Source organism: Macadamia integrifolia, unplaced genomic scaffold (genome assembly GCF_013358625.1).
Source record: "Macadamia integrifolia cultivar HAES 741 unplaced genomic scaffold, SCU_Mint_v3 scaffold693, whole genome shotgun sequence".
Lineage (NCBI taxonomy): Eukaryota > Viridiplantae > Streptophyta > Magnoliopsida > Proteales > Proteaceae > Macadamia > Macadamia integrifolia.
In genome coordinates this window covers 210,718-238,495 of record NW_024870516.1, presented here as the reverse complement: position 1 = coordinate 238,495, position 27,778 = coordinate 210,718, and the positions used below count along the sequence as shown (strand labels likewise).

The 27,778-nt window shown below is 39.1% G+C and overlaps 1 protein-coding gene across 14 annotated transcripts in view; it reads right to left on the bottom strand.

Annotated features, from left to right (window-relative positions):
* Window positions 1-1,324: 1,324 nt before the first annotated feature.
* LOC122069748 overlaps window positions 1,325-27,778 on the bottom strand; it is a 34,620-nt gene continuing 8,166 nt past the window's right edge. For 11 of the 14 annotated variants that reach the window (XM_042633822.1, XM_042633823.1, XM_042633831.1 and 8 more), the window contains 3 exons: window positions 4,803-5,907; window positions 3,017-3,394; window positions 1,325-2,315 (listed from right to left, as the gene is read on the bottom strand). In XM_042633822.1, the coding sequence (XP_042489756.1) occupies window positions 2,314-2,315; window positions 3,017-3,394; window positions 4,803-5,856 (1,434 nt within the window). In that variant the 5' untranslated portion in view covers window positions 5,857-5,907 and the 3' untranslated portion in view covers window positions 1,325-2,313. Of the gene's footprint in view, window positions 2,316-3,016; window positions 3,395-4,802; window positions 5,908-27,416; window positions 27,473-27,778 lie in introns of all 14 variants that reach the window. The other 3 variants (XM_042633826.1, XM_042633825.1, XM_042633833.1) reach the window with 2 other exon arrangements.

Sequence of the window (27,778 nt, the reverse complement as noted above, 5' to 3'; positions counted from 1 at the left end):
TCTCCAAAACATCAATCAAGAACAATCAACCGAACAATTTGTACAACTAAAGCCGCTCAAATAGACATACTGACTCGAGAATGGGGGATATGCTCTAGCCACTGAATTCCTACCAAGAATTTTGAGGGAAAAAAAATATCCTCTGCCTAAGAATTCCCCATCTATCAACTATTAGTATGCCAGTGCATCACTATCATATGACAGAATAGACACGTTGATGTAATGGCTTCCAGCCTTTTTTGGGTGTTTCTCGTTTTCTAATGTCAATAAGTAAGTCAGTTACCCAAATTACACTATCATATATTTGGGGTGTTTCCCCTTTTCTAATGTCAATAAGTTAATCAGTTACCATAACTGCACAATCATATATTTGAGGTGTTTTCCTTTTTCCAATGTTAATAAATTGATTAGTTACCCAAATTGCACTTTCAAATGATCAAATTGGTGTATTTTAAGAAAATTGATATGCAAATAAAAATTCACACTAAACATGAAAATTTCTCCTCACCTTCTTTTCAACATCTTATTTTGTATTTGTTTAATTCCAACAGTATCCCAACCTCTCATCTGAAGAGCTTTTTTATTACCTTCGTTATTGTCTACTACTTCATATGTTTCTATAAGAATAAAGTTACCTTCTCTAATGAAAAACCAAACCCTTTGATTGTCTTGAGAAATGTGAGTTATTGGAGTGGTACGAAACTGTAGCAAATCTCTGTATAAGATGACATCATATACTCCCCCCCCCCCCCCCCCCCCCTCTCTCCCAATAAAATACCCCCAACCCCCAAGGGCCCCAACATCGACAGTTACATTTTGGTTTGCTCAACCATCTATGATAAATCAATTAAATTATTTGGCTGAGCCAACTGTCTTTTTCATAACAATTTATAGTCTTTAATTTACAATCTTTTCTCATCAAAAAAAAAAAAAAAAAAAAAAAAAGCCTCTTCTACTTGAACTGAAGCAAGCCACACAGAATAGATGGAAGATTGATTATGTTTAGAGTGATGCAGATGATCTGGAACTATTCTTTTTGAATTCTAGTACCACCTCGTGGCCTTTGAGCATAATCTCCATTTCGCAAATGCATTTTAAACCCCACTCTATTTTGTTTGAGCTCAGACCTAATAACCACTCTATTTTGTTTAAGCTCAGGCAGTGCGGTACTTTTGTCAAACATTTAGTATAGATCTCTATAACAACACACTCCCATCTCATGTACTAACCCAAACAGAAATTAGTATCTTTATTCTGAAGTAATTTTTCTCTCAAAAAAAAAAAAAAGATTTTAAGAATGAAAAAAAAAACACATATCTCAATGTGCTTTGTGGAACTCGGTTATTTGAATTTCCACTTCTGTTGAATATGTTACCTATAAAAACAATGGATTCCCTTTCAAAGGTGGCCACTTCGCTCATACGATAAAAATGGCACATCCCCTCGTTGTACATGTTCAGTATGCATCCAACACTAAATCCCTATAACTTCGGATATGCCAACTTATTGTAACACTTCACAATAATAATAACAATGAAAAGACTAATTCCCCACAATCCTACTCTAAATGCTTGGAAATCTGTCATTTGTCAATCCTAAAGTTGTGGCAGAGATGACCTAGTTCAGGCCTCGCCACAATCCATGCCAGGCATTGGTTTTTCATTCACTGAATCCTTCCGCACAATGCTGCCACCATTTGAACGAGAACTTACAAATCCGGCTGTTGTGCAAACACTGTTCCCAAAAGAAAATGAATTTCGTGGTTTGTACCGTACAAGAAGTGATTTCCACTGATTTTAGTAGATAACCTGGCCCGGTTTGAGGGAAGAAAGTTCACTGTACAGGGTTTTCCAATATGCCATGTCATAGCTCATATGATCATTTCCATGTATATCATCACCATTGTTTCTTTAAAGGGATACTTTGCTCAACTAAAAGAGAAAATAAGCTCATACCCATCAAATACCCCTACCTTTAGTGGCCCTTGCAATAATTATACCCAGCTGGTATGCTGCAGAAATGGCGTTGATGCAGAAGAGGAAATAAATTGAATCACATATTACGGCTATGGAAGAATGCCAGCAAGTGTTCCCAGCAACTACCTATTTCCAATCAATGTACAAATGACCCAATACTTGGTTGCAGATACCCAATTTTAAGGTTCTATACAGGGCTTTGGGAAGAACTGGACACCAAGGGACCATTGTACATTTGGGCCTCGGCTTCAGGATGAAGAAATCAAGCTTCTGGCAAAGTTTGTGACCCTAAAAGCTGATTAAGGGTGACCAGATATCGAAGGTTACCGAGATTGATTCCTGTAACACCAACAGTGCATTCATTAGTAGCGGAAAAAAAATGCTGGAAGAATGTAAGTGTTTTCCAATCAACAATCAAGGTGGTGGTTTTGATTCCCCAAACTATGTAAATGGCTCAATAAAGGCAGCGTGGTGCACCTTTCAACCACAAGAACAGCTATATCTTCAAAAGCATGTCCATTTAAGAATCAAACTTCGGTCAGATAACAAGAATATAATCTTTCATTTGAAAGGGCAGGACCTTATTGCCAATGATAGGCACCCATCCCACTAACTTTTTTTGAGAATCTAACAGATGGCCAGATCATTGTCAAGCCATAATTCAACAACCATTAGGAGCTAATCTTACTATCCTATCTTAAAAAGATACAGGAAACATAAAGTCATAATCTATACACTGAACCATCAGGACCTTTCAGTGCGACATGTGCCTTCCACAGGAGGTATTTAGACCAATTGACACAGCTTTCATTGAATCAGCTTAAATGAAGGATATCAAGGTTTTGATCTCAGCAACTGAAGCCTATATCTGTGTCCAACACCGACACAATAACCATGTGTACTGGGATATACATCCATATGGCGTGTGTGTGTGTGTGAGTGAGAGAGAGAGAGAGAGGTGTTGGGTTGTGCATAAGACAGATGTTTATAATGCATGAATGCATGCTATTTGGTTAGAGAAACTTGCACAAGATAATTACAGTTAGCTGAGGGTTGCATGGCCTGTCCAGGTTCAATTAGACTTAACTCCATATCTTGTGAGGCTGTCCATCCAGGTTCATATGCTTCGAGGAAACCGAGCTTTGCCTTATTGGGTAGATCATGGGGATGAACAAAAGGCACCCCTGGTGGCCACCCAATCTTCATCCGTATACTTCCACAGGGGCTGTCCAGAGATTGTATGTGACCTTCACATTCCTTTAAATTGCAGAACCTCAATTTTATGCCCTTCTTATCAGCAATGTCCTGTACTCGCTCCTTGAGGACTCTCTGTGCCTCAAGCCGCAACCTCTTCGAAGGTGGCAATGGTTTGCACCTTGTGTTGTTCTTCCTCCTTTTTAACAAGGGCTTAAAAGATCCTGTATCAGCATTTCACCAATCCAAGAAACTGTTGTTAAAAGTCTCATTACTAAAAGCTACTCAAAGAAAATAAGAAAAAAAAAAAGGAGGATCCAATGCAAGATGTTCTAACTGATGGAACAGAAAAATAAAATTTAGATTTCAATGTCCGCAAGAAACAGTAGTTCTTTTCAATAGGCATCCAAATGAAATAAATGCGCCCCCCCCCCCCAACCAAAACAAAAAAAACAAAACCCCGGGTGCATGTCTTCACTGTGCCCACCTCCAATAACAATAAGAATAACAAGAAAAATGGCATTACAGGCACAAAATTTGAATTAATAAAATACCCTCATGTCTACAACAGATAAGGGAATTGGATCTTTTAGTTTTAAAATTTTAGCACTTTTTATCCAACAGATGAGGAATGCCTTTTACATTTACTCTCAACTGCACATGCATCTTGATTGCTGCCTCTCAACTTTATTTCTCTTCTGATCAGTCTCTCAACTTCTTTTTTTCTTTTTTATTTGTACTTTCTAATTGATCCCTATTCCCCTTCCCATCCATATCTTTTTCTTTTCTTCTTTTCATTCTGATCTTATTTTACTACTTCTATAAGAAATAGCTTTAAGATAATACTTCTTGAACCATGATACTTCTATATGATTTACTGTTCTTAAGATCTTGTTATGGTTCATTACTTTTAAGAACATAGTTCATTATCACTAAAAAGTAAGCCTTTTTTTAAGAATTACATTTGATTTTATTTTTTCCTCCTTATTTTTCTTCTACAATGTAGTTACTTTTTCTACAATTTTAGAAAATAATAAGAATGCAAAGAAAATATATTTGTTCTTTGTTCAATGCCATAACTTAAAATTAGAAGATAAATACCATTATCTTATAATCTAATTTCTTTTATGTATGTGTATGTGACAATTTAATAGCAACACCCTATAATTAACTATCTTATTTATATATTCTCCCAATTTAATTTTCTTCTTTTTCCCCCTGAAATTTTCCTTTTCATTCCATAACAGTTTGTTCTCTAAGCTTCCTGTGCATCACAGAAGCTTTTAGCTTGTTCCTTGGAAGCAAGTCTCCAATATATCACCTTCAAACTTGGGCAGCAAACTAGCATTCAATTGTCAATGAATTACCAATTATGTTTATTAAAAGCAAAGTTCATAAGAAACAGGGAGCCAAGAGAAACTTCAGCCAAAATCAACTAAAGGTTCAGATCACACCATCATTTTTTTTTATATTTTTTTGGTGGGGGTGGGGGGGGGGGGGTATATGATCACACCATCAATTAAGTCAAAATAATTGGGTATTATTAACCCACAGGACATAGTATGCATCATTTCAAAGTTTGAAACAAAATATAGTTTGTAAATGCATAAAATTACTAGGGTGATGACCTACCATCTTGACTTGCTGGAAAATTATAACTTGGGAAACTTTGCCTGGTAAAGAGTTGATCTGTTGGGTGGGACCTCTGCATGAAGTCATCAACTGGTATAGGAAGCTGAAACTGAGCTTCAACCCCATGGCCGGCTGCTCTCATCTCAGAACAGCTGAGACTTGTCATGGATTTAGGCATGAGCTTGAAAGCCAGGGAACACCGTCCATACATGTTATTTTGTAGATTATTGATCTCTGAACGGTGCAGAGCAGGGCTGACATAACCAGCAGTTGCCTGGTATAAAGCAAGACCAGGGTAGACAACTGCTTCATGAGGTCCAAGATCCTCATCCACAAGTACCCATCGTCCATTAAAGTCCCTGATGTGTAAACCTGCTCTATCTGACTTAACTATAGTTAACAAGCTCTTATCAACTTGATGCTCATGGTCAGGAAACATAACCAACTGGCCATCCTCCTGAGTCGTCAAAGTATGGTGTTGAGCTCCCTGAAATGATGGTCTTGAGTGACAGCAAACAGACAGGACTGAAGATGACATTTCCCGATTTCTCAGGGGGACATTATCAAGTATTTCTGTAAACGGAGAGCTACGCAAGTTTAAGGAGAAGCTGATAGCATCCAAGATACCTCTAGCTGCTTTTCCAAGTAGTGCATATATATCAGGCAAACCAGCAGGAGGGAATTCCATAGTGTTGTTAAGCTCTGTGGGAGTCAGGCCTGGTCTGTAATCATATATTTCTTGCCATAGTTGAGGGTCTGCATAATAGCCAGAGGTCTTGCACCATTCACGAGAGTCATTGGCATGAACTATATCTGCAGCTGAATATGATGTTCTCTGGTGGAAGTAGAGGCGAGCCGATTCCAGCCCAGATCTTAAGAGAGCACCATCGCCCCCAGATAGCTGAATAACGGCAGCAGAATACTGAGCTAGTGACTGTGACAAAGTTGATACAGAGATTTTGTAGGAATCAGAAGGAAGTCCTTCAGAGGCTATCAAATCAGTAAGCTTAACCCGACCTAGAGACGGCAGGCAAGTGCCTGCCATGGCACCCATTCAAGATCCCAGGTGCTTAAAAGTATTGACAGGTGATATGAACTATTCAAGCTGCAAGGATGTAAAGAATTATTAGATTCAAATAAACCACTGGTACTTGGTCTACAAAAGCTAACATAAGAAATTTTGGATAACATATGAAGAATGCAAACAATCCATTGCACGGGTGATTCATAACTGCCTTTCTAGTTCATGTCGAAGGTTAAAGCAGGAATCCATCATTTACCAAGTGACCTATACCGAGATAAGAAGTGTAGTTCCATGAAGTATGTGCCAGGAATACAGCAAGGATGTATTATGTCTAGAAGACATATCCAGCCACCACAGGCTAAATAATCCAAGTACCCAACAATCAGTCATAGAGATCGTCCTATTAGATATAATGATCACCATTAACAATAATTTATTCCATTAAACCACCATAGAAACTTTTTAGACATGATTATTATAGTCTTTGATGACCAAAGACCTAAGTCCCTTCCTGTCAGGTACATACTTCTTTTAAAGCAAATAAATATATAAAAAATCCATATGCTTCTGTCTAATGACTAACTTTTTGTTTGTATTACAAGATAGAAAACCACTATGCCCCTAATGACAAATAAGGACAAATCTACCCTTAAAGCCCATATTACAACAATTCCCCTCAAGTTGGTGCATGGATGTTACACATGCCCAACTTGCACAAAATAGAATGAAAAACTTACTACCAAGGCCCTTTGTAAGAACATCAGCCCAACAAATCTCCACTTCTCACAAAAAGTATGCATATGAGTCCTTGCTCCAGTTTCTCCTTAATAAAATGCCTATCAATCTCAACAAGTTTGGTACGATTATTTTGGACTGGATTGTATGCAATGTTGATGGCTGATTTATTGTGCAGCATTACAGCATCGCTAACTGAATACACACACCCAGGTCTTGAAGAAGACCTTGAAACCAAAGCAACTCACAAATACCATGCGCCATGGCACGAAATTCAGCTTCCGCACTTGATCTGGCCACAACCTCATGCTTCTTGCTACGCCACGCAAGAAGCAGTTTAGTACTCTATTGTCCAAGCTGGGAACGCATGACATTTCGTCTCCAGCTTAAGGGGGAGTGTTAGATATTATTCTCTAAAGGTAGTTTGGGAACTCGTTATGTTATATTATAATTCTTATTTTTTTCCTATTTACCTCCCTAGGGAGGTGTATGTAATTCCTTGTAATCTATTAGTCCAAATATTATTACCTCCCTGTGGTATTGTCTCAGCTTGATGCATCCACACCCTGCATCAAAGAGTCTTTTATGACTAGATTCCGCCTCAATGTCCATCATGCAAGGTGTTTAGACACCATGTTGATTCTTGCTCTACAAATAAAATCGTAACCAATTCCTCGAAGGTCGCTGATGATGTTCCCAATCCTTTGGTGGGTGTTGATCAAAGAAAAGAAAATTCATCTACAACTCAGAATTCAGAAAGCTCCAGCCCATAGAAGCACCATCTACCCCCACCTCACATCTAATGTAATCCCAGGTAGGATCTTTAGTAAATTCAATAAAAATCAGATTCAGGGACAGATAGTATGAACAAACAGAAATAAGAGAATGAAGGGAAGAATGGGGGTAGGGGAATGGTTATCTCAACGTGGGTCTCTCACCCTCAGCTATCTCAGCTGATGATCATCCTTTCTCAAGAAATAATTGTGCAGACAGCAAAAATAAACTTTCATTCAATCAAATTCGTGTTCAATGTTGTAGCCCCTTATAAACTTATATAGAAGACTCAAAACTGACTCAAACACTAAAAAAGAAAGGCCTAACCCAATCCTTAACTAATTGGAAAACCTAAACTGACTAGGAAAGTGAAATAACAAAGAATATAAACTCAAAATAGGACTCTAACTATATTAATGAATTAAATCTCGTTTTACTACTTTCTACCCATATTTTAAGTTCATTAAAGTGGCCCATTACAAAGAAAACCCATGGGATCAAAAGCCCAACACATACATAACCCAGCCCAAGGCTAATTTGCAATAAAATAAGCCCATTAAGTGACTTATCTGCATCAACATCCCTGTAGCTGCTCTGGTATCCCGAAATCCTAGCAGAGTTTGTTGTTGGAGTAGTTCTCGCCGAGCACCGCATGTCAGTATTCAAGCTCCGAAATCCTCTTGAGGTCAATTGCAGTTAAGTAAAGGTTCATCTCTTGGTCCATCGGTCGCAATAGATTTGACGTTTTGAGTTCCCCAGACTCTCGAATGGAGGAATTTTCCATTCTAGGGTCTCCTATTGGATCTATTTTTGGGAGTTGAATTACATCCTTACATTAAGACTTACTAAGCATAGTTCGGTATAGACTTGTCGCCTGCAATAAGACTTTTCAACTTAGTTTGTTGGGAATCTCTGGTAACCACTTTCCTCCACGTTGCTTGTATGCATGTTGTTTGATAATTTACCTACATTATCATTATCTTGCTTTGTTTAATCGATTTGTTTGTTTGATCATCACAATTGCTTATACCTACCTGTTTGAGTAAAACTTACATGTTTTATGTTGATTTAAGTTTTTTAAGTGTATACATATTAGTGGGACTTGTGTGCCACCCTTCCTAGTTTCATGTCGACTACGCAACATGCTATGTGCTCTACTTTAATTGATGAGCCTGTCTACTTAATGCATTAGGTAATGTAAGGGTATTGAGAGATCAATAACCCCCAAGAATAATCCCCAAAACTCCAATCAAACAAACCCCACAAACAAGGGAAACCAGAAATCAGTTCTAGGACAAAACCCAAAATTGGACTGTAGAGGATGACGCCTGCAGCTGGCCATAGGAGTGTCTAATAGGAACATTAAGGACGAACTCTTCCTTGCTGACTGAAATTAATGGAACTTATTCAACATAAACCTCAAATTAGGTTCTGGTTCTTTGATTGGAGGTGTCTTCTCTTATTGCCCTTTTGTTTATGAATCTATAAATTGCCACAAAAAAGGGGTCAAGCAGTCTACTAATTGTTTTAGGCCCTCGTCACCTGCAGATGTCTTCTAGTGGGAATCTTGCTGATAGAAGATCCTTTTTTGCATATATACAAGGAGGTATTGGGTCGCCAACTCGTGCTTCATCTCTTCTCAAGTCCAGGTTAATCTCCTCGGAGTTGCTTTTCATGGACTCCCCACCATTCTAATCAACCGGGAGAAAGCAAATCGAAGCTTTCATGTCTCTGTCAAGTCGTAGTGTCAAAATATTCTTCCAGAGAATCTAGCCAATCAAGGACTTTGCATTGATCCCCTCCGCTAGAAAAATAGTGAACCTTTAGCTCCATCTTCGGTTAGGCACTAATACCACTTTAAGTAATCATCCAAGGCATTAAGCCAATCATGGAAAGCTATTGGGTCCTGCTTTCCGTTGTATTCCTTCAGATTCAGCTTTACCTTGTGTTTATCAACAACCTGATGAGGGTTTACTTCATCTTCTTCATCCCCTTCGTACAGTCCAGTCCCCTTTCGTACAGTCCAGTAGTGAACACACGACTTGCTGGCCGTAGAGCAAGTCTGGGACCTCAAGTACCCAACTGTATTAGCAGCGACTGATGTGCTTGTTGAGTTTGTTGTGCCTGATGTGCTTCTATAACATTCTCAGTAAATTGTTTTATAGCAGCTACGATTGCTTCCATTGAATGATGGGTTGGAGCTTTCAGCCATAGCTCTAATAACACTTTAATGTAGCTGTCTCGACTGAGCAATAACCCCTAAGAATTTTCCCAAAAACCCAATCAAATAAGCCACCAAACAGGAAAGAAATCTAGAAACCAGATTTGGAGCAAAACCCTAAAACAGGTCAGAACTAGGGGGACCTGCAGTTGGCTGGAGGAAACTCTAATGGAGCTCAAACCCTGGTCAACTGTAGGTCCAATAGGAAAGAAAAAAACCCCAAAATATCTTCAGATTCAGCAGACTGGTTTGGGAGATCTGAAACTTCTTGATTCAGGCCTCTAATAAGGAAACTCAGAAAATCTTGCTGTAGCAGATCTAGGTGCCTGAAAACCTGGTCGAGTTCCCCTCTTGTTATCCCCAACAAACCCCCAAAAGGGCTCTGAAAGGTAACTTCAAGGTTGAGAGTTCTTGGGGAATTCGATTAGTGTCAAACGCCAAAATCTGGGAGAGAGAGAGATTGGCTGTTTTGTGCTGATCCAGTCTTCTATCAGTAGTTGATATTCAAGTTGTTGGTAATTCTCACTCAAAACACTCACTCACCAAAGGTAAAGTAGAAAAATAAAGAATGGTAGAGGGTGAGAAGAGATTGTAGAAGAAAGGGGTAAGGGAATGGCTATCTCAGCCTGCGTCTCTCACCCTCAGCTCTCGCAGCTGATGAACACAACCTATCTCAGGCAAATCTCTGCAAACAGCAAGAGAAATTTCCATTCAATCAATTCTGTTCTTTTGTGTTACAGCAATGCCTCTTCATATAGAGGTTAAGGACTCCAACATATGCTAGGACTCAAAATAGGAAACAACTGAAATCAGAAACCTACTAAACATAGGACATCACCTTTGTTCACTAATTAACAAAAGAAAATTCAGCCGGTCTTACAAAGGCAAAAAACTACCCTCTCTCTCTCTCTTCTTCTTCATTATGTCCCCCTCTTCCTCTCTCTTCTTCTTCCTCACCTCCCTTTCTCTGCTTCTTCATCTTTGGTTGAAGCATCGTCGGTTGGAGTTGAGACTTGGCCATCAGCCTGTAGGTCACCATCCCCGCTAGGCCTGTCGAGGCTCGTTTGGTTTCCCACTCAGCAAGCAGCCTCGACGCCTCCAGTTCCGTTCGCCTGCTCTCTCCCCAGTCGCTGTCTTGCACCGCCGCTGCTTGGTCACCAGCCAACCCCGCAAGGCCAGCCACCGCCTGAATTGCTTGGCTCGCTAGGCTAATGCCAATTTGCTGCCAGCTACATGACCAGCAGCCTGTCAAGCGGCCATCTATGCTCGGCCGGCAACCGCTTCACCGGCCCTCCATCGTGGCTTTCACCTCCACTAGGCCAGCTGCCTACTTGGCCATGGCCTTCCACAAGGCCAGTGTCCTACCACCATGGCTTCCCTCTTGATAGTGGTGCTCTCTTGGCAGCTGAGAAGAAGAGATGAGATAGGTTGTTAGGACTTGTGAAACCCTAATTGGATTTTACATGGTTGTCCTTGCTTATAATGAACTTCCTTGTTTAGTCTTTACCCATGTGGGCTTTCAGCTTGTAATGGGCATGTTAGTGACATGCTTTTGAGTCTTTGAGCCCATGTGGGCCTTGGTTGTAGTCCTTAACGAGATTTTATTACCCTTGTTGGGTTTGTAATTTTCCCTTTGGGGTTATATTCTCTCTCCCCCTTCTTTTAATGTATTTAATATTCACAAAAATAAATAAATATCATAATTGGACTCTTACTAGGACTCCTAAAAGACAACTTAAGACTCCAACATAGAGTTGGACTCAAACTAAACAAACAAATCATATCAATGCCAGGACTCTAACTAAACTAATGAAGTAAATCTTGTTTTCCTACTTTCTACCCATAATTTAGGCCCATTAAAGTGGTCTACGTAACCCAACCCAAGGCTTACTTCCAATAAAATAAACCCTTTCAGTGACTTATCTACATCATTAGGGGCCCTTCTTTCTATAATGGTGCCCCACGTAGGCAGCCGACACCTTAATATATTCAATTTAATCACCGCTTGCATGGATCCTATTGTTTTCCGAGTTCTTTTATTTCTTAGTAGAATGTCCTATCGTCCTTATATTGTTGGGGAGTCTCCCGTAAGCAATGTGCCACATCAACACCCGAATGCAATGATAATCAAGCAAGGGCAAGTGAATAAGGAATCTAGCCCAAAAGCATAGGATTAGATTAGCATCCTAGAACCTTGGACCTTTAACGGGTAAGAATCTGGAATTGATAGATGTTATGAGGAGAAAAAGGGTAAACATTGAACGTATTTAAGAGACTAGATGGAAGGGTAAAAAATCTAAGGTAAAAAAGGAAGACTTCAAACTTTGGTATTCGGAGATCAAAGTAATAGATTGGAGTGGGCATAGTTATGGACAAAGATATAAAGAATGATATAAATATATAATGGATGTTAAAAGACTAGGAGATAGGATTATTATACATCAAATTGGAGTTGGAGAAAGAGGTTATCAATATAATTAGCGCTTATGCACCCCAAGTAGGATTGGATGAAAGTAATAAGCTACAGTTTTGGGAACACATGGATGATTTAGTGCAAGCTTTTGGCCAACGTGAAACGATTATTATAGGAGGTGGCCTAAATGAACATGTTGGGAGGGATTGTAGAGGCTATGAAGGTGTCCATGGAGGCTATAGAGTTAGGAAGAGAAATATGACGGGACCTTAATTTTAGACTTTGCAATAGCTTATGATTTATACATTGTGAACACTTTCTTAAAGAAAAAAGATGAGCATTTAGTTACCCACCCACAAAAGTGGGCACCATACTAGCCGAATAGATTTCTTCCTAACTAGAAGGGCCGATAAATTGTTACGCGAGGACTATAAAGTTATACTTGGGGAGAGCCAAACCACCCAACATAGACTTATGGTCCTCAATATGTACCTTAGGATGCAGAAACATCGGCTAAGGGAACCTATTTTCCATAAGATAAATTGGTGGAGATTGAAAGGAGATTCCCTAGATACATTTATTGATAAAGTGCTCAAACAATGAAAGTGGGACTTTAACGGAGGCACCAATATGATGTGGAATGAGATGACAGCATGTATTAAGAGATTGCTAAAGAAGTCCTAGGGTAAATAAAAGGTATTCATTAGGCCCCTAGGTAAACTTGGTGGTGAGATGATGAGGTCCAGACATCAATTAAGACTAAGAAAACTAGTTTTAAGACATGGCAAAGGACAAAAGAGTTAGAATATATACATATATAAAGAAAAGTTGCCAAGAATGAAGCTAAGAAGATAGTAGGGATAGTAAGGGCAAAGAAATATGAAGACCTTAACAATAATTTGAACACTAAGGAAGGGGGGATAAGCTATCTATAAGATAGCTAAAATAAGAGAAATGAGATCATATGAGATGTATTATAATTTATAAGTGAGGATGTAAAGTCCTAGTAATTACCTAGTAAGGGATGAGGACATTATGAAAAGATGGGAAAAGTACTTCTATTGTCTATTGAATGGAGACATTTCAAGGAGTGGCCCAGAAGAATTCATTACTCATCAAGACACCACATAACGTAGATATATACAAAGGTTGGAGTGGTTGAAGATAAGAAGTCTTGAAGAAGATGAAAGTAACATCAAGCCCTAATGAGGTCCCGATAAAGGTGTGGAAGAGCTTAGGATTATCTGAGGTATCTTGGTTAACCATTTTTTTTTTAAAACATTTTAAACATAAGAAAAATGCCAGATGATTGGAGGAGAAGTACAGTAGTCCCGATCTAAAAAAATAAAGGTGATATTCAGAGCTACAATAACTATAGAGGCATAAGACTAATGAGTCATACTATGAACTTGTGGGAAAAAGTTATTGAAGACCCACCTGAGAAGGGAAACTGATGTAGATAAGTCACTTAATGGGCTTACTTTATTGCGAATAAGCCTTAGATTGAGTTATGTGTGTGTTGGTCCTTTGATCCCATGGGTTTTCTTTGTAATGGGCCACTTTAATGGGCCTAAAATATGGGTAGAAAATAGGAAAACGGGATTTAATACATTAGTTTAGTTAGAGTCCTGTTTTGAGTCTATTTCCTTTATTATTTCAGTTTGAGTCAGTTTAGGTCTCCCTATTAGTGAATGACTAGTTAGTTACCTATTCCATATTGGAGTTCTAATCCTACTCTATGTTGGAGTTTTATTCCAATCTTATTATGAGTCCAAGTCCCACTAGGAGTGTCTAGTCTTATTTGGAAACTAGCTCCTAGTTGTGTTACGATTGTTATTCTGCCCTCTTTAAATAGAGGAGCTTATATATCAATTCTCAGATCTGAATGAATGAATTATGGAGTGATTACTCTTTAGTAAAAGCTGTTATTGAGAGGTGAGATGCCTAAACCTTTGAAGGGTGTGATACGCAAAACCTGAGGGGTGATATACCCATTCCTTTATTATCTTTCATCCTTCTCAACCCTTCATCTTGTTTTTTCTTCTTAGTTTCCATCACTATTTTTTTATCTTAATTATTGTTGCTGTGAGATTTCCAAGAGAGAGTTTTTAGATCTGTCAAGCCCTATTAAATCAGAATCGACCAGCAAAGGAATTCCAGTTTTGAAGTCCAATCGATCTCCAATATCTCCTCCATCTGAAGTCTGATTTGCCTAGTCTTGTTAGGGGCTGTTCCATATCATTAATGGATCAATCAATCCATCTTGGAAGAACCATTCAAGGCTAACAGATGTTGTCCCTACAGAATTCTGACAAATTCTCTCTCCTAGATCTGATTTTCAAGAAAGTGAATATCTCAGAAACCGACCGTCGGAAGTCCTTCAAATTTTTAGGTTTTTGCACCCTTCCTAAGGACTACCTACGCCCAAGAGTGCAGCTCAATTGGAGCCCTACAGACCTGGAAGCACTGCTCTCTCTCTCCAGCTCTATAGCAGGTCTTTCTCTCCCCTATCGGGTTGGGTTTTGGGCTGGTTTTTCTCCTGTATTGGTAATATACCCTTGTGGGTTTATTTGATGGTCTTATTCCTTTGTTTCCTAGTCATATTTGTCTCGTTTGGGGTTTACAAATTGTGGGGGTTAATTTCTAGTAATTTACTCCTGCATTAAGTGGTATCAGAGCCTAACCAAAGATGGTTCTAGAAGTTCATTACTTTGTTGGACACAAGGATACATGCTACATCCTTAATTGGCTAGATTCTCTGGAAGAATATTTTAACTACTATAACTTGACAAAGACACGAAAGCTTCAATTTGTTTGCTTCCGATTGATTGGTTTTGCTAGAGACTGGTGAATAGTCCATGAAAAGCGACTCCGAGTTCGAGGACATGAGCCTAGGACTTGGGAAGAGATGAAGTACGAGTTAGCAACCCAATACCTCCCTGCTCTTTCATCAATAAGATTCTCATCAGAATACATCTACATGTCACCAAAAGACACCCACAAGTGACAAGAGTCTGAAACAGATGGTAGAGTTGGAGGCTATTGCTACCCAATCTAATGCTCAGCCACGTTATTTTCGTGGAGAATTCCTTGAATGGGTACATGAATTGGACGTGTACTTTGACAAATACAACTTAACAGAGATACAAAAACTCCAATATGCATGTTCCCAGGTGAGTGATTGTGTTCGAATACAATAGAGAGTTCGTGAAAGGCAACTTCAAGCTCAAGGACGTAAGCCTAGAACGTGGGAAGAGATGCAGTATGAGTTGATAGGCATGTACCTATCTAAGCATGAATGAAGCATGTACTTTCTTCCACCAGATTTCCAAAAGCCACCCACATGTCACAAGATAGCTATTGTCGAGAAAGAGTTGGTCATTGATGTTGTATATGGATGAAATCGAAAGCAACATGGTCACAATGGTGGACAAAGAGAACGCAACCCAAGGATATTAGTGCTACAACAACTATGGTGATTATGGACAGCTATGCGAAAGATCCTAAAGGGTTCAAGATTGAAGTAATGGTTGATGAAACCATTGAGGAGACTGTGAACGACAATGACAAAGGACTTGAAGAGCCTATAATCGAAGAAGAGAAAGTAGAGGATGTGCTAGAAGACAATCTCATGGATACATCTGAAGACCTTGAGGTTGAGCATGTGGAGTTCGTCATCCCATTAAAGTATCTTGAAGATCAAGCTCCTCACATTCTAGTCTACATCCTTGTTATCAAAGAGCTACCTGAATTTTTCTATGGCTTAAAGAGGAACGTGCACCATGCTATAATCAGCCTCACTCTACAAAATTCGAGGATGAATTTTTTCATATAGAGGGTGAGTTGATGTAGATATGTCACTTAATGGGCTTACTTTATTGCAAATAAACCTTGGGTTGGGTTATGTACATGTTGGGCCTTTGATCCAATAGGTTTTCTTTGTAATGGGCCACTTTAATGGACCTAAAATATGGGTAGAAAGTAGAAAAACGGGATTTAATTCATTAGTTTAGTTAGTCCTATTTTGAGTTTATTTCCTCTGTTATTTCAGTTTGAGTCAGTTTAGGTCTCCCTATTAGTGAATGACTAGTTAGTTATCTATTCCATGTTGGAGTTCTAATCCTACTCCATATTGGAGTTCTAGTCTAGTCCTATTATGAATCCAAGTCCCACTAGGAGTGTTTATTCCTATTCGGAAACTAGCTCCTAGTTATGCTAAGATTGTTATTTTTCCCTCTTTAAATGGAGGTGCTTATGTAATCGATTCTAAGATTTGAATGAATAAATTATGGAGTGATTACTCTTTAGCTAAAAGTTGTTATTGAGAGGTGAGATGCCTAAATGATGCAGTTGGGTGATGGAAGGGATCTCTTTGATTTGGGAATTTTCTTATTTACTTTCCTTTTTGGTTTAGAAATTAGTTTGTGGTATTATATTTAGCTTGGATTTTTATTTCAATTTCTATCTAGGCTAGTTTCCATTTTTAATTAGTTACCCTTGAGATGCTTTGAGTTTTCCTTTGAGTAGTCATGTAATACAATATGGAATTTTAGTTTTGAAGAATTTTGAAGAATTAGAACTTGATACTTTTGGGTGTCTCCCATGGTTGCCGTGGAGCTTGCATCTCCCTCTTCCCCTCCCTGAACTTTCTTCTTCTTTCCTCTCTGAAGTTCTCTCCTTATCCTTCCCTACCATTATTCTACTTCTTCTATTTCTTCCTCTTTCCCTTTATTACTTTTATTGATATTTTCTTCCATACCTATTTTGGGTGATACCTCCCGCAACTGAAGAACACGTCACTGAAGTTTGGGCTCCCATCGGTAGACCCTAAGAGTTGGGTCGAAGGTTGCCTGTGACTATGCGACTCACCCTCTTTGAACTCAAGCCATCTCGATTCTTCTATGGTGGGAAATCAGATCTGCAACTGAACTGCTAGAAGCTCCACCGCCAGATCTGGTTATTGCCCAAAGATCTCTTTGCTGCTGGTTATCCTCAATTGAACCTAGTGCCTTTGAAAGAGCAGGTTGTGGCGATGATTTGCTTGAAGCATCAGGCCCAGCCGACAGGTATCAACGAGGCTCTTCTGTTTTTCGTTTCCCTATTCTGCCGCCTCTCTTGTGGTTGTCTTAGAGGTTGAAGACAACCCCAACAAAATCGTGCTTTAATAATGAGAAAATTATTAATTTTTACACTAAAGCCCCTGTGTCCTAAACATGTGCTCTAATATTCCCCTATTCTACTAGTAATTTCAGAATACCCCTTCCCTTCTATTTTCTTTTTCAGTTTGACCCCAGTATCTATTTTCATCTCTTTTAAGTGCTAGAATTGTGCCTAAATTTACAAGAATGCCCCTGTTGCTTTGAAAATTGTTTTAGTTGTTAATTGTGGGCCCCTAAGCGATCTGATTCCGACTTTTGAAACCCGGATCCGCATCAAGTGGTATCAGAACAAATTTCCTACACTTCTCTAACCATGACAGGTCAAATCACCAATGTTGAGTTGCACAAATTGTACCGCAAAATACTTGAGAACCAATAGAAAACTAATGCTAGGGTCAAGAAGAATGAGGCCAAATATGACAAGTTCATGGACGACACTCAAGGTGCCCTCGCTAAGATTCTTACCTTTATGCAAAAGTCTGAAATGCGAGTCGATGAAGGACCATCTACACTACCTCCCCAATTTAATGCCCTACGGATTGAAGATACACCTCACCGAGTGCAACGTGATCCTATTATACCCCAAGATGTTACCCGACAATTTTCTGACAAAGATTATGGCATCAAAGTTGAGGTTCCAGAGTTCAGTGGTGAAAAGGGACCTGAGGAATTTCTTGACTGGCTTATCAAAGTTGAGAGATTTTTGCATATAAATCTCTTTCAGACAAGAAAAAGTGTGAACTCATCCTCACCAAGTTTATTGGATATGCATGTTCATGGTGGGATGATGTACTGCATTCAAGGTTTGTCAGGAGACTTGCACTCATTACCAATTGGGAGGTCATGAAGCAGATTCTGACGGAAAATTTGTTCCTCTTAATTATGAGAAGATAATATTCCATAAACTGCTTAACTTGCAACAAGGTAACGAGGATGTGGATTCCTACACCCTTGAGTTCCACAAACTGTCTTCAAGGTGTCGACTTCAGGAAACAGATCAGCAACGGGTGAGCAATATATCAGTGGGCTAAGTACTGAGATCCGACTCGAGTTGGCTAACACTGATTGCAGGTCCGTTGATGTGGCAGCGACTCATGCCAAGACAGCTGAAGAGAAGTCCATTTATTGGAAGGGTATGCTCAAGACTTCTTCAGTTTATAGACCTCCACCCTTATATGAAGGAAAAGAAGCCTGAAGCTCGCAGAGTTCAAGAAAAAAGGTCAGAGTTCAACAAGGATAGTGTTGGGGTGAAGAACATCAGATGCCATAGTTGTGGCGAGAAGGGTCACTACTCCAACAAGTGTCCCAAGAGGACTCGTTCTGTGAATGCAGTAGAGAAGCAACCAATTGAGAAAAGTGATGATGAATCTGCTTTATATTCTTATCCCCTCGAGGCAGATAATATGTTCGACTATGGTGATGAGGATGTAGAAGCTCATTTAGCTAGTCTTTCATCCTTTTCAAACAGACTAGTTGACAAGGCTCCTCTCTTCAGACAGAAAGGTACTCTTCTACACGGTTCTGAATCTACTGATGTTCATACAGTTGTTGATATTGGGGCAGAAGCAAACTTCAAATCTGCTGAATTTATTCAAGCACAACCTTCCACAGAAGCAACTTTTCAAGAAGATTCACGTGCGAGGTTTTGAACACACAGCCCGAGAAGAGGCCACTGTAGTTGTTCGAGTACACTTACAGTTTGGGCCGTTACAGTACCATGTCACATGTTTGGTCACCCCATTGGCGCACTAAGACATTCTTCTAGAGCGACCTTGGCAGCAACATGTAGGCATTCTCTATGATGGCGCATGGAACACCATCAAGGTGAAGCAAGGAGGTCGTATGTAGTTAATGAGGCCACAAGCATTATCAGACATTCCACGTCGTCGACTGAATCCTACTCCAGTGATACATTAGCCTACTCTCCCTCCTCTTAGTGTTATGTTCTCATCTTCTGCTTTGAGATACGTGCCACCTCATCAACGAGCAACTTACAAGGGTATCTTGAGAGCACGACATAACTAGATGGAGTCGAGTTCTTTTAAGACCGGGAGAGCTGATGCAGTTGGGCAATGGAAGGGATCTCTTTGATTTAGGAATTTTCTTATTTACTTTCCTTTTTGGTTTACAAATTAATTTGTGGTATTTTATTTAGCTTGGATTTTTATTTCAGTTTCTATCTAAGCTAATTTCCATTTTTAATTAGTTACTATTGAGATGCTTTGAGTTTTCCTTTAGTCATGTAATACAATATGGAATTTCAGTTCTGAAGAACTTTGAAGAGTTAGAACTTGATAATTTTGGGTCTCCCATGGTTGCCGTGGAGTTTGCATCTTCCTCTTCCCCTCCCTAAACTTTCTTCTTCTTTCCTCTCTGAAGTTCTCTCCTTATCCTTCCCTACCATTCTTTTACTTCTTCTATTTCTTCCTCTTTCCCTTTATTACTTTCATGGACATTTTCTTCCATACCTATTCTGAGCAATACCTCCCGGAACTGAAGAACACGTCGCTAAAGTTTGGGCTCCCATCGGTAGACCCTAAGAGTTGGATCGAAGGTTGCCTGTGACTATGCGACTCACCCTCTTTGAACTCAAGCCATCTGGATTCTTCTATGGTGGGAAATCAGATCTGCAACTGAACTACTAGAAGCTCCACCGCCAGACCTGGATTTTGTCCAAAGATCTCTTTGCTGCTGGTTATCCCTAGTTGAACCTATTGCCTTTGGAAGAGCAGGTTGTGGCGATTATTTGCTTGGAGTATCAGGCCCAGCCGACAGGTACCAACAAGGCTCTTCTGTTTTTCGTTTCCCTATTCTGCTGCCTCTCTTGTGGTTGTCTAGAGGTTGAAGACAACCCCAACAAAATCGTGCTTTAATTTGGAGATAATTATTAATTTTACACTTAAGCCCCTGTGTCCTAAACCTATGCTCTAATATTCCCCTATTATATTAGTAATTTCAGAATACCCCTTCCCTTCTATTTTCTATTTCAGTTTGTCCCCAATATCTATTTTCATCTCTTTTAAGTGCTAGAGTTGTGCCTGGATTTACAAGAATGCCCCTGCTTCTTTGAAAACTGTTTTAGACTTTTAGTTGTTAATTATGGGCCCCTAAGCAATCCGATTCCGACTTTTGGAACCAGGATCCGCATCACTAAACCTTTGAGGGGTGTGATACCCAAAACCTAAGGGGTGAGATACCCATTCCTTTATCATCTTTCATCCTTCTCAACCCTCCATCTTGTTTTTTCTTCTTAGTTTCCATTACTATTTTCAGTTCTTAATTATTGTTACTGTGAGATTTCCAAAAGAGTTTTCAGATCTATCAAGCCCTATTAAATCAGAATCGACCAGCAAAGGAATTCCTGTTTTAAAGTCCAATCGATCTCCAATATCTCCTCCATTTGAAGTCAGATCTGCTTGGTCTTGCTTGGGGTTGTTCCACATCATTAGTGGATCAATCAATCCATCTTGGAAGAACAATTCAAGGCTAACAGCTGCTGTCCCTGCAGAATTCCGATAAATTCTCTCTCCTAGGTCTGATTTTCAAGAAAGTGAACATCTCAGCAACCGACCATCGGAAGTCCTTCAAATTTTTAGGTTTTTGTACCCTTCTTAGGGACCACCTACACCCAAGAGTGCAGCTCAATTGGAGGCCTACAGACCTAGCCGCACCTCTGATGCAGAATTGATGTTGTTAAACCGGGTTGACCCTTCGGGCAATTTCAACCGAGATGAATCGGGTCCGATTGGATTTTTGGATTCATTAGGATCTTTAGGATTTTATTTTATTTGGGGATTATTTGCAATCTTTTAATTTGGGTAGTTAATAGTCAATTAGGGAGTTACCAATTTAAGTTTTATTCTGTTTCTAATTTCATTAGTTAGAATTGAGGAGGCAAATTAGGAGTTGCTAATTTAATTTTAGATTTTATTAGGCAAGTTTTAATTTCAGTTTATTATATAAAGGCATGTAACACAAGTATTAGACAAATTTTGAATGATGAATTGATTTGAAGGTTTTAGTGCCGATATGGTGCAAGTCGTGTGACCCCTTAACCCCCTCTTCTTCTCTTCTCCCCTACAACTCTGAGTTCACTCAGGGATTTCTTCCCTTTCTCTACAAGCAAGGGGTATCAGAGCCGAAGGGCCCATCTCCTTCGTTTTCTTTTCCTTCCCTATCTTCTTCCCCTTCTCAGTTCTGGTTTCTGTAGAAACCAAGAACAGCAATAAAAAATAATAAATAAATAAATAAATCCTTTCCCCTAACCCTCCTCTGTCTTCCAGCAGCTCTCACCTTTCCTTAAGGTTGCTGAAGCAACCATCTCCCTTTCCTTTCCTCATCATATTTCCGTCCCAACCCTATGGGAAAAAAAAAAAAAAAAAAAGTCTCGATTGCAAAATAGAGGAATCAAACCAGAACCCCAACCCTTCCTTCCAATTCCAGTCACAACCCACCGCTCTCCCATTCAGCAGCCTCCATTGCCATTTTTTTTTCCTAGACACTGCCAACGAAAAAAAAAAAAAAAAAGAACTCGTTGCTCTGTGTTGATATATGAACCCCGCTCCTCTGCTCCCTGTATTCCCTTCAATCAACACACGACCCATCCTAGGGTTCTGCTAGAGCACAGAAAAGAAGAAAAAAAAATCAGAACAGAAGAGAGAGAGAGAGAGGACAGAATCAGAAGAAGACGAGAAGAGAGAAGAGCGAAGAGAGAAGATAGAAACAGAATTTCAGAACACATACCTGGTTCGAAGGCTTCCGTGAGTCGCTACCAGCAGTAGCTCCTCCTCCAGGCGAAGGAGAAAGGTTCAACCGAAGTCTTCGTGCAGTCGCAGTACCGTCTCCACCCTCCTCGGTCGTAGGTTGAACAGAAACTGCCCTTGCTACCATCAACCACCGCCACTGTCTCTGTGTTGATATATGAACCCCGCTGGTTCTATGTTATATCGTGGGTTTCCAAGGTTGAAGAAAGCAAGTTTCAATAATTAGAAGTAAGGACAGATTGTTACAATTACACAACATCCCCTTGTGACTAAACTTTAATTCTATTTACCTCACTCTTTTTAATTTCCAGACTAGCCCATCCTTTAAAAAGTTTTAATTCCGGACCTTTCCGGTTATGTCCGTTACTGTTTGTTCACTTTTAAGAACCTGTTTGCCTTGGATATTATGGATTTTCCACCAGCTCATTAATTTGAGCTATCTACCATTCTTGTGGGCCTATAAGCAGCTTGATTCCAAGATTTGGAACCCGGATCTGAGTACAAATCTGGTCATGGAATCTTTTGTGTTCAAGTTCAGAGTTCGTTTACCCAATGGAAAGCCTGCTAAATTGTTAATTGATGAGCGACTGGATGACAATTTCGTCTCCAGATCTGTGGTGGATATGTTGTCAAAAACTAGTCAAATTTTTTTCGAGTCGGAGGGTAACGTATTTGTTGAATTTTTTGTTCCTCCTTATTATGATGATGCTTTTTGTTAAGTGTTTGACTCTCCTTAGCGCATCATTAAATTAGGTCGAGGCTGGTTGGAACAACGGAACGGCATACTTGATCGTGACAACAAATGTGTGTACCCTCCAAACTTACTACATGCGTAGAAAATTTGATCTTCATGGACCGGTTGAGTTAAAGAAAGTGATACCCCCAGTACAACCACAAGATGAACTAGAGACATCAACAAAAGTTGAAGACCGTCCTATTGTAGAACAGGTGATGACAACAGAAAGTGAGAAAATTGTGGATCAAGCAATGAAGGACATCAATGCAGTACCACTTGTTCTGCATCATGAATTCGTTCTTCCCCATGATTTTCCAGAGTTGAATGCACCTCCAAAGCTTCACATCACGGATTTTGTTCGCGATGTAAATGACAAGCAATTCACCCCCAGTCGTGAGTTTTTATTGTTATCATTCTTTAAAACTTGTGGACCAGTTTTTCTCAACATCGGGGGAGTTGATGCAGAATTAATGCTGTTGAACCGGGTTGACCCTTCGAGCAATTTCAACCGAGATGAACCGGGTCCGATTGGATTTTTGGATTCATTAGGATCTTTAGGATTTTATTTTATTTGGAGATTATTTGCAATCTTTTTATTTGGGTAGTTAATAATCAATTAGGGAGTTACCAATTTAAGTTTTATTCTGTTTCTAATTTCATTAGTTAAAATTTAAGAAGCAAATTAGGAGTTGCTAATTTAATTTTAGATTTTATAAGGCAAGTTTTAATTTCAGTTTATTATATAAAAGCATGCAACACAAGTATTAGACAAATTTTAAATGACGAATTTATTTGAAGGTTTTAGTGCCGGTATAGTGCAAGTCGTGTGACCCCTAAACCCCCTCTTCTTCTCTTCTCCCCTGCAACTCTAAGTTCACTCAGGGATTTCTTCCCTTTCTCCACAGGCCCTCTCTCTCTCTCTCTCTCTCTCTCTCTCTCTCTCTCTCCAGTTCTATAGCAAGTTTTTCTCTCTCCTATCGGGTTGGATTTTGGGCTGGTTTTACTCCTATATTGGTATTGTACCCTTGGGGGTTTATTTGATGGTTTTATTCCCTTGTTTCCTGGTCCTATTTGTCTTGTTTGGGGTCTATAAATTGTGGGGGTTAGTTTCCTGTAATCTACTCCTGCATTAGAAACTAATATCTCAAAGAACCAATTTGGTTTTATACAGGGTAGATTCACAACAGAATCTATTTACTTACTCAGGAGGCTCATGGAAAGATTTAGAACTTGTAAGAAAAATCTACATATGGTCTTTATTGACCTGGAAAAGCTTATGACAGAGTCCCTAGAGAGATAATCTAGCATGTACTAGAGAAGAGTATTGAGTAAATATATAGTTATAATTAAAGATATGTATAAGAAAGCGATAATAACTATAGAAGCATAAAGCTAATGAGCCACGCTACGAAACTTTGGGAGAAGGTTGTTGAAGTTCGTTTGAGAAGAGAGACTCATATCTTGGTGAACCAATTTGGCTTTATATAAAGTAGATCCACGACAGAGTCTACCTAGTTATTGAGGAGGCTTATAGAAATAGAGATAACAAGAAGAATCTTCATATGATCTTTATTGACCTAAACAAAGCATATGACAGAGTCCCCTTTTAATCCCAGCATGTTTTAGGGAAAAGAGGGGCGTTGAGTAAATATGTGGATGTAATTAATGATATGTATGAGGGCATATAGATTAGTGTGAGATCCATGGAAGGTCAAGGCAAGGAATTCCCAATTATAATTAGGTTACATTAGGGATCAGCCTTAAGCCCTTATTTATTTGCGCCTATCATGGATGATCTAACCAAGAGCATTCAAGACAAAAGCAAGGATTAATGTTAAGTTAAAGTTGTGGAGATCAACCCTGGAACAAGATATTTTAAGATTAGTATAACGAAGACGGAGTGTATTATGTGTAATTTTAGTCACACTATGATGTATAATGATATAGTGAAAATTGAGGAAAGAGATACCGCAAAGTGAATATTCTAGAATATTTAGGATAAATCATAAATAAAGAAGGTGACATAGGATGCTTCTCAGAGAATTAATGTGGGATATATGAAGTGGAGAGGTGCGACCAGAGTACTGTGTGACCGATGTATCCCTTTAAAGCTTAAAGGAAAGTTCTACAAAACTGTTGTACGACCTGCTATGATGTATGGTGCAGAATGTTGGGTAGTTAAGAAGTGTCATATTGCTAAGCTTTGTGTAGCAGAGATGAGGATGTTAAGATGGATGTGCAGAAAAGTAAGGAAGTAACATATTAGGGCTGATTTTGGAGTTTCCCTAATCAATGATAAACTTTGAGAAAGTCGTTTGAGGTGGTATGGTCACATTCAATGGAGGCCTAGAGACGCCCCAGTAAGGAGAAGTGATAGAAGTCCAATTAAAAGAGCTAAAGGAGCTAAGGGCATGCCTAAAAAGACTATGGGAGAAGTTGTTAGGAATGACATGCACAGTCTAAGTCATGTACCAAGTATGACCTCGGATAGAACCTATTGGAAAGCAAGGATCTCCATGGAGCCCATTAGTTGAGATTCTCCTGACTTGTTGGGTTGTACCTCTTTCATCTTACCTTCATTTTCCATGTTTCATTTGTCACCTTTCATTTTTATTTCTCATCTCATTTCTTCATTCCCCTTTTCTGTTTAGACCTCAATTTTCTCTGCAATGTTTTATTTGGATCCATTTAGCCAACCCCACTAAGTTGGGATAAAGCTGAGTTTGTTGTTTTCGTTATATGAGGGCACGACGACCAGTGTGAGAATTGTGGGAGGGTAAGGAAGTGAATACCTAATTACAATTGGACTACATCAAAGATCAACTTTAAGCTCTTATTTGTTTGCGCTTATCATGGATGACTTAACTAGGAACATTCAAGATGAGTTTCTGTAGTTTATGCTCTTTGTTGATGATATTGTTTTGGTGGACAAGACAACAAATAGGATTAACGCTAAGTTGGAGCTATAGAGGTCAACCTTGCAATCAAGAGGTTTTAAAATGAGAAGAACGAAGATGGAACACTTATCATAGATGACTTAAATAGGAACATTCAAGATGAGTTTATATGGTTTATGCTCTTTGTTGATGATATTGTTTTGGTGGATAAGGCAAAAACTAGGAGTAACATTAACTTGGAGCTATGGAGGTCAACCTTGGAATCAAGAGCTATTAAAATAAGAAGAACGAAGATGGAGTATATGATGTGTAACCTCAGTCACACTAGGGGTTCATAGTATCGGTTTGTATCGTATTGTATCGGTTGTATCATATCGGTATCAATGGGTATCGATACACGCATTAGTATCTTTAAAAGAGTTACTATATGAAAGGTTTAAAGTATCGATCTGTATCATATCGCATTATCATATCAGTATCGGTGGGTATCAATATGATACCCAATACCAATACTTTAATCCTTGGTCACACTACGATTGATAATTTTTTAAATGGTGAAGATTGAGGACAAAGAGGTATCACAAAGTGATCATTTTAGGAATATGGGGACAACCATAACTAAAGAATGTGATATAGAAGATGTTTCACAAAGGATTAAAGTGGGATGAATGAAGTGGAGATGTGCATCTTGAGTGTTGTGTGACTGTCATATCCGTTTTAAGCTTAAAGGAAAATTCTATAGGACATTCATTCGACCAGTTATGATGTACGGGACAGCTATGTATAACAGAGATGATGATGTGGAGATGGAAGTGTGGCAAAACTAGAAAGTATAAAGTAAGGAATAACCATGTTAAAGTTGATTTGGGAGTTTCCCTGATCCATGACAAGCTCGACAAATGTCGTCTAAGGTGGTATGGCCATGTGCAACAGAGGCCTACGGATGCACCAGTAAGGCGGTGATGTAGATAGAGCTGCTAAGATAAAGAACCAGTTCTGGTTCAGTTTTGTCCCATCAAGCCAGCCTTTTAACAGCCCTATTGTACTAATATGTATTATTTTTTAGTGTCCAATGGGTTGTGTAGGCCATGGGCTTCATATTTTTGGGTTAACTTTTGAAATGGGTCAATTCTATAAGGCTAATATTGTAGATTTAAATCTTGAACCGGATTAGGTAGTTATTTATTATTTATATTTCTTAGTCAATAAGAATATAAAGATCAAATTTTGATAGTTTGTTTGGCCATACAAGATCTCCATTCAGTCCAAATTTCAGCCCCAACAGAACCCTATTGTGTAAGTTATGACTTGTTGAAGTTTTGACCTAAATTAGGGTTTTGTCTAAATTTCAGAATTATTGTGAATCTGAATGTGTTTGTTAATAATTGTTGGAGTCTTTCTATGATCATCTGCTGAAGTTGGTTACACCTATAATCGGCTGACATCAGGAGGAGTGACCTAATTCATATTTAAGGAGCTAAAAGAGCTAGGGGCAGGCATAAAATGACCATAGGAGAAGCAGTGTGGAAAGACATGCGTAGTTTAGGTCTTGTCCCAAGTATGACCTCGAATAGATCTGATTGGAGAACAAGAATAAATTTAGCCAACCTCATTTAAGTAGATTTTACTGATCTGTAGTGTTGTTTTCTTTTTCTGTCTTTGATTAGATCCATGTGTGTTGAAACACACAACAAAAAGGAACTTAATTCACAAATCAATTTAGAACCAAGCAAAACAAACTGCATCCATATTCTCATCAAACAAATCATCTTCCAATCAAGAAAAAAATTTGGCTACTATAAGACTTCAGAGATAGTCATAAAGCATTATAACCCTTGTGAACTAATAAGGCATTGATTTTTTACTCAAAAGGCATATGACTCGGCATTCACCTTCATTCCTGCAGTTATTTCCAGTTTCACTCCCTTCCCTACCCTCTCCTGCACACCTGCACCCACTCACATTCAGGACAGCAGGCAGTGATTAAATTGGTACCATTGAGTTTTTGAACTACATGGGAGGATTTAGCACAGAGAGAGAGAGAGGCCGGGGGCTTCCCCCTTATTCGTAGCCTTCGGTCCTGAATAGGGGAGGGATACAGAGAAGGGAAGGGGAGCCTTAGGCTAGTAGAGAAATTGGCAACAAAAGGGGGAGGGAAGAACAGGGGATGTTAGAAGACTCGCAAAGAATCATCCAAAAAAAGGGGGAAGAAAACCTCCATTGTCTAAGAAATCGTTTCTGCCGGCCTTGGAAT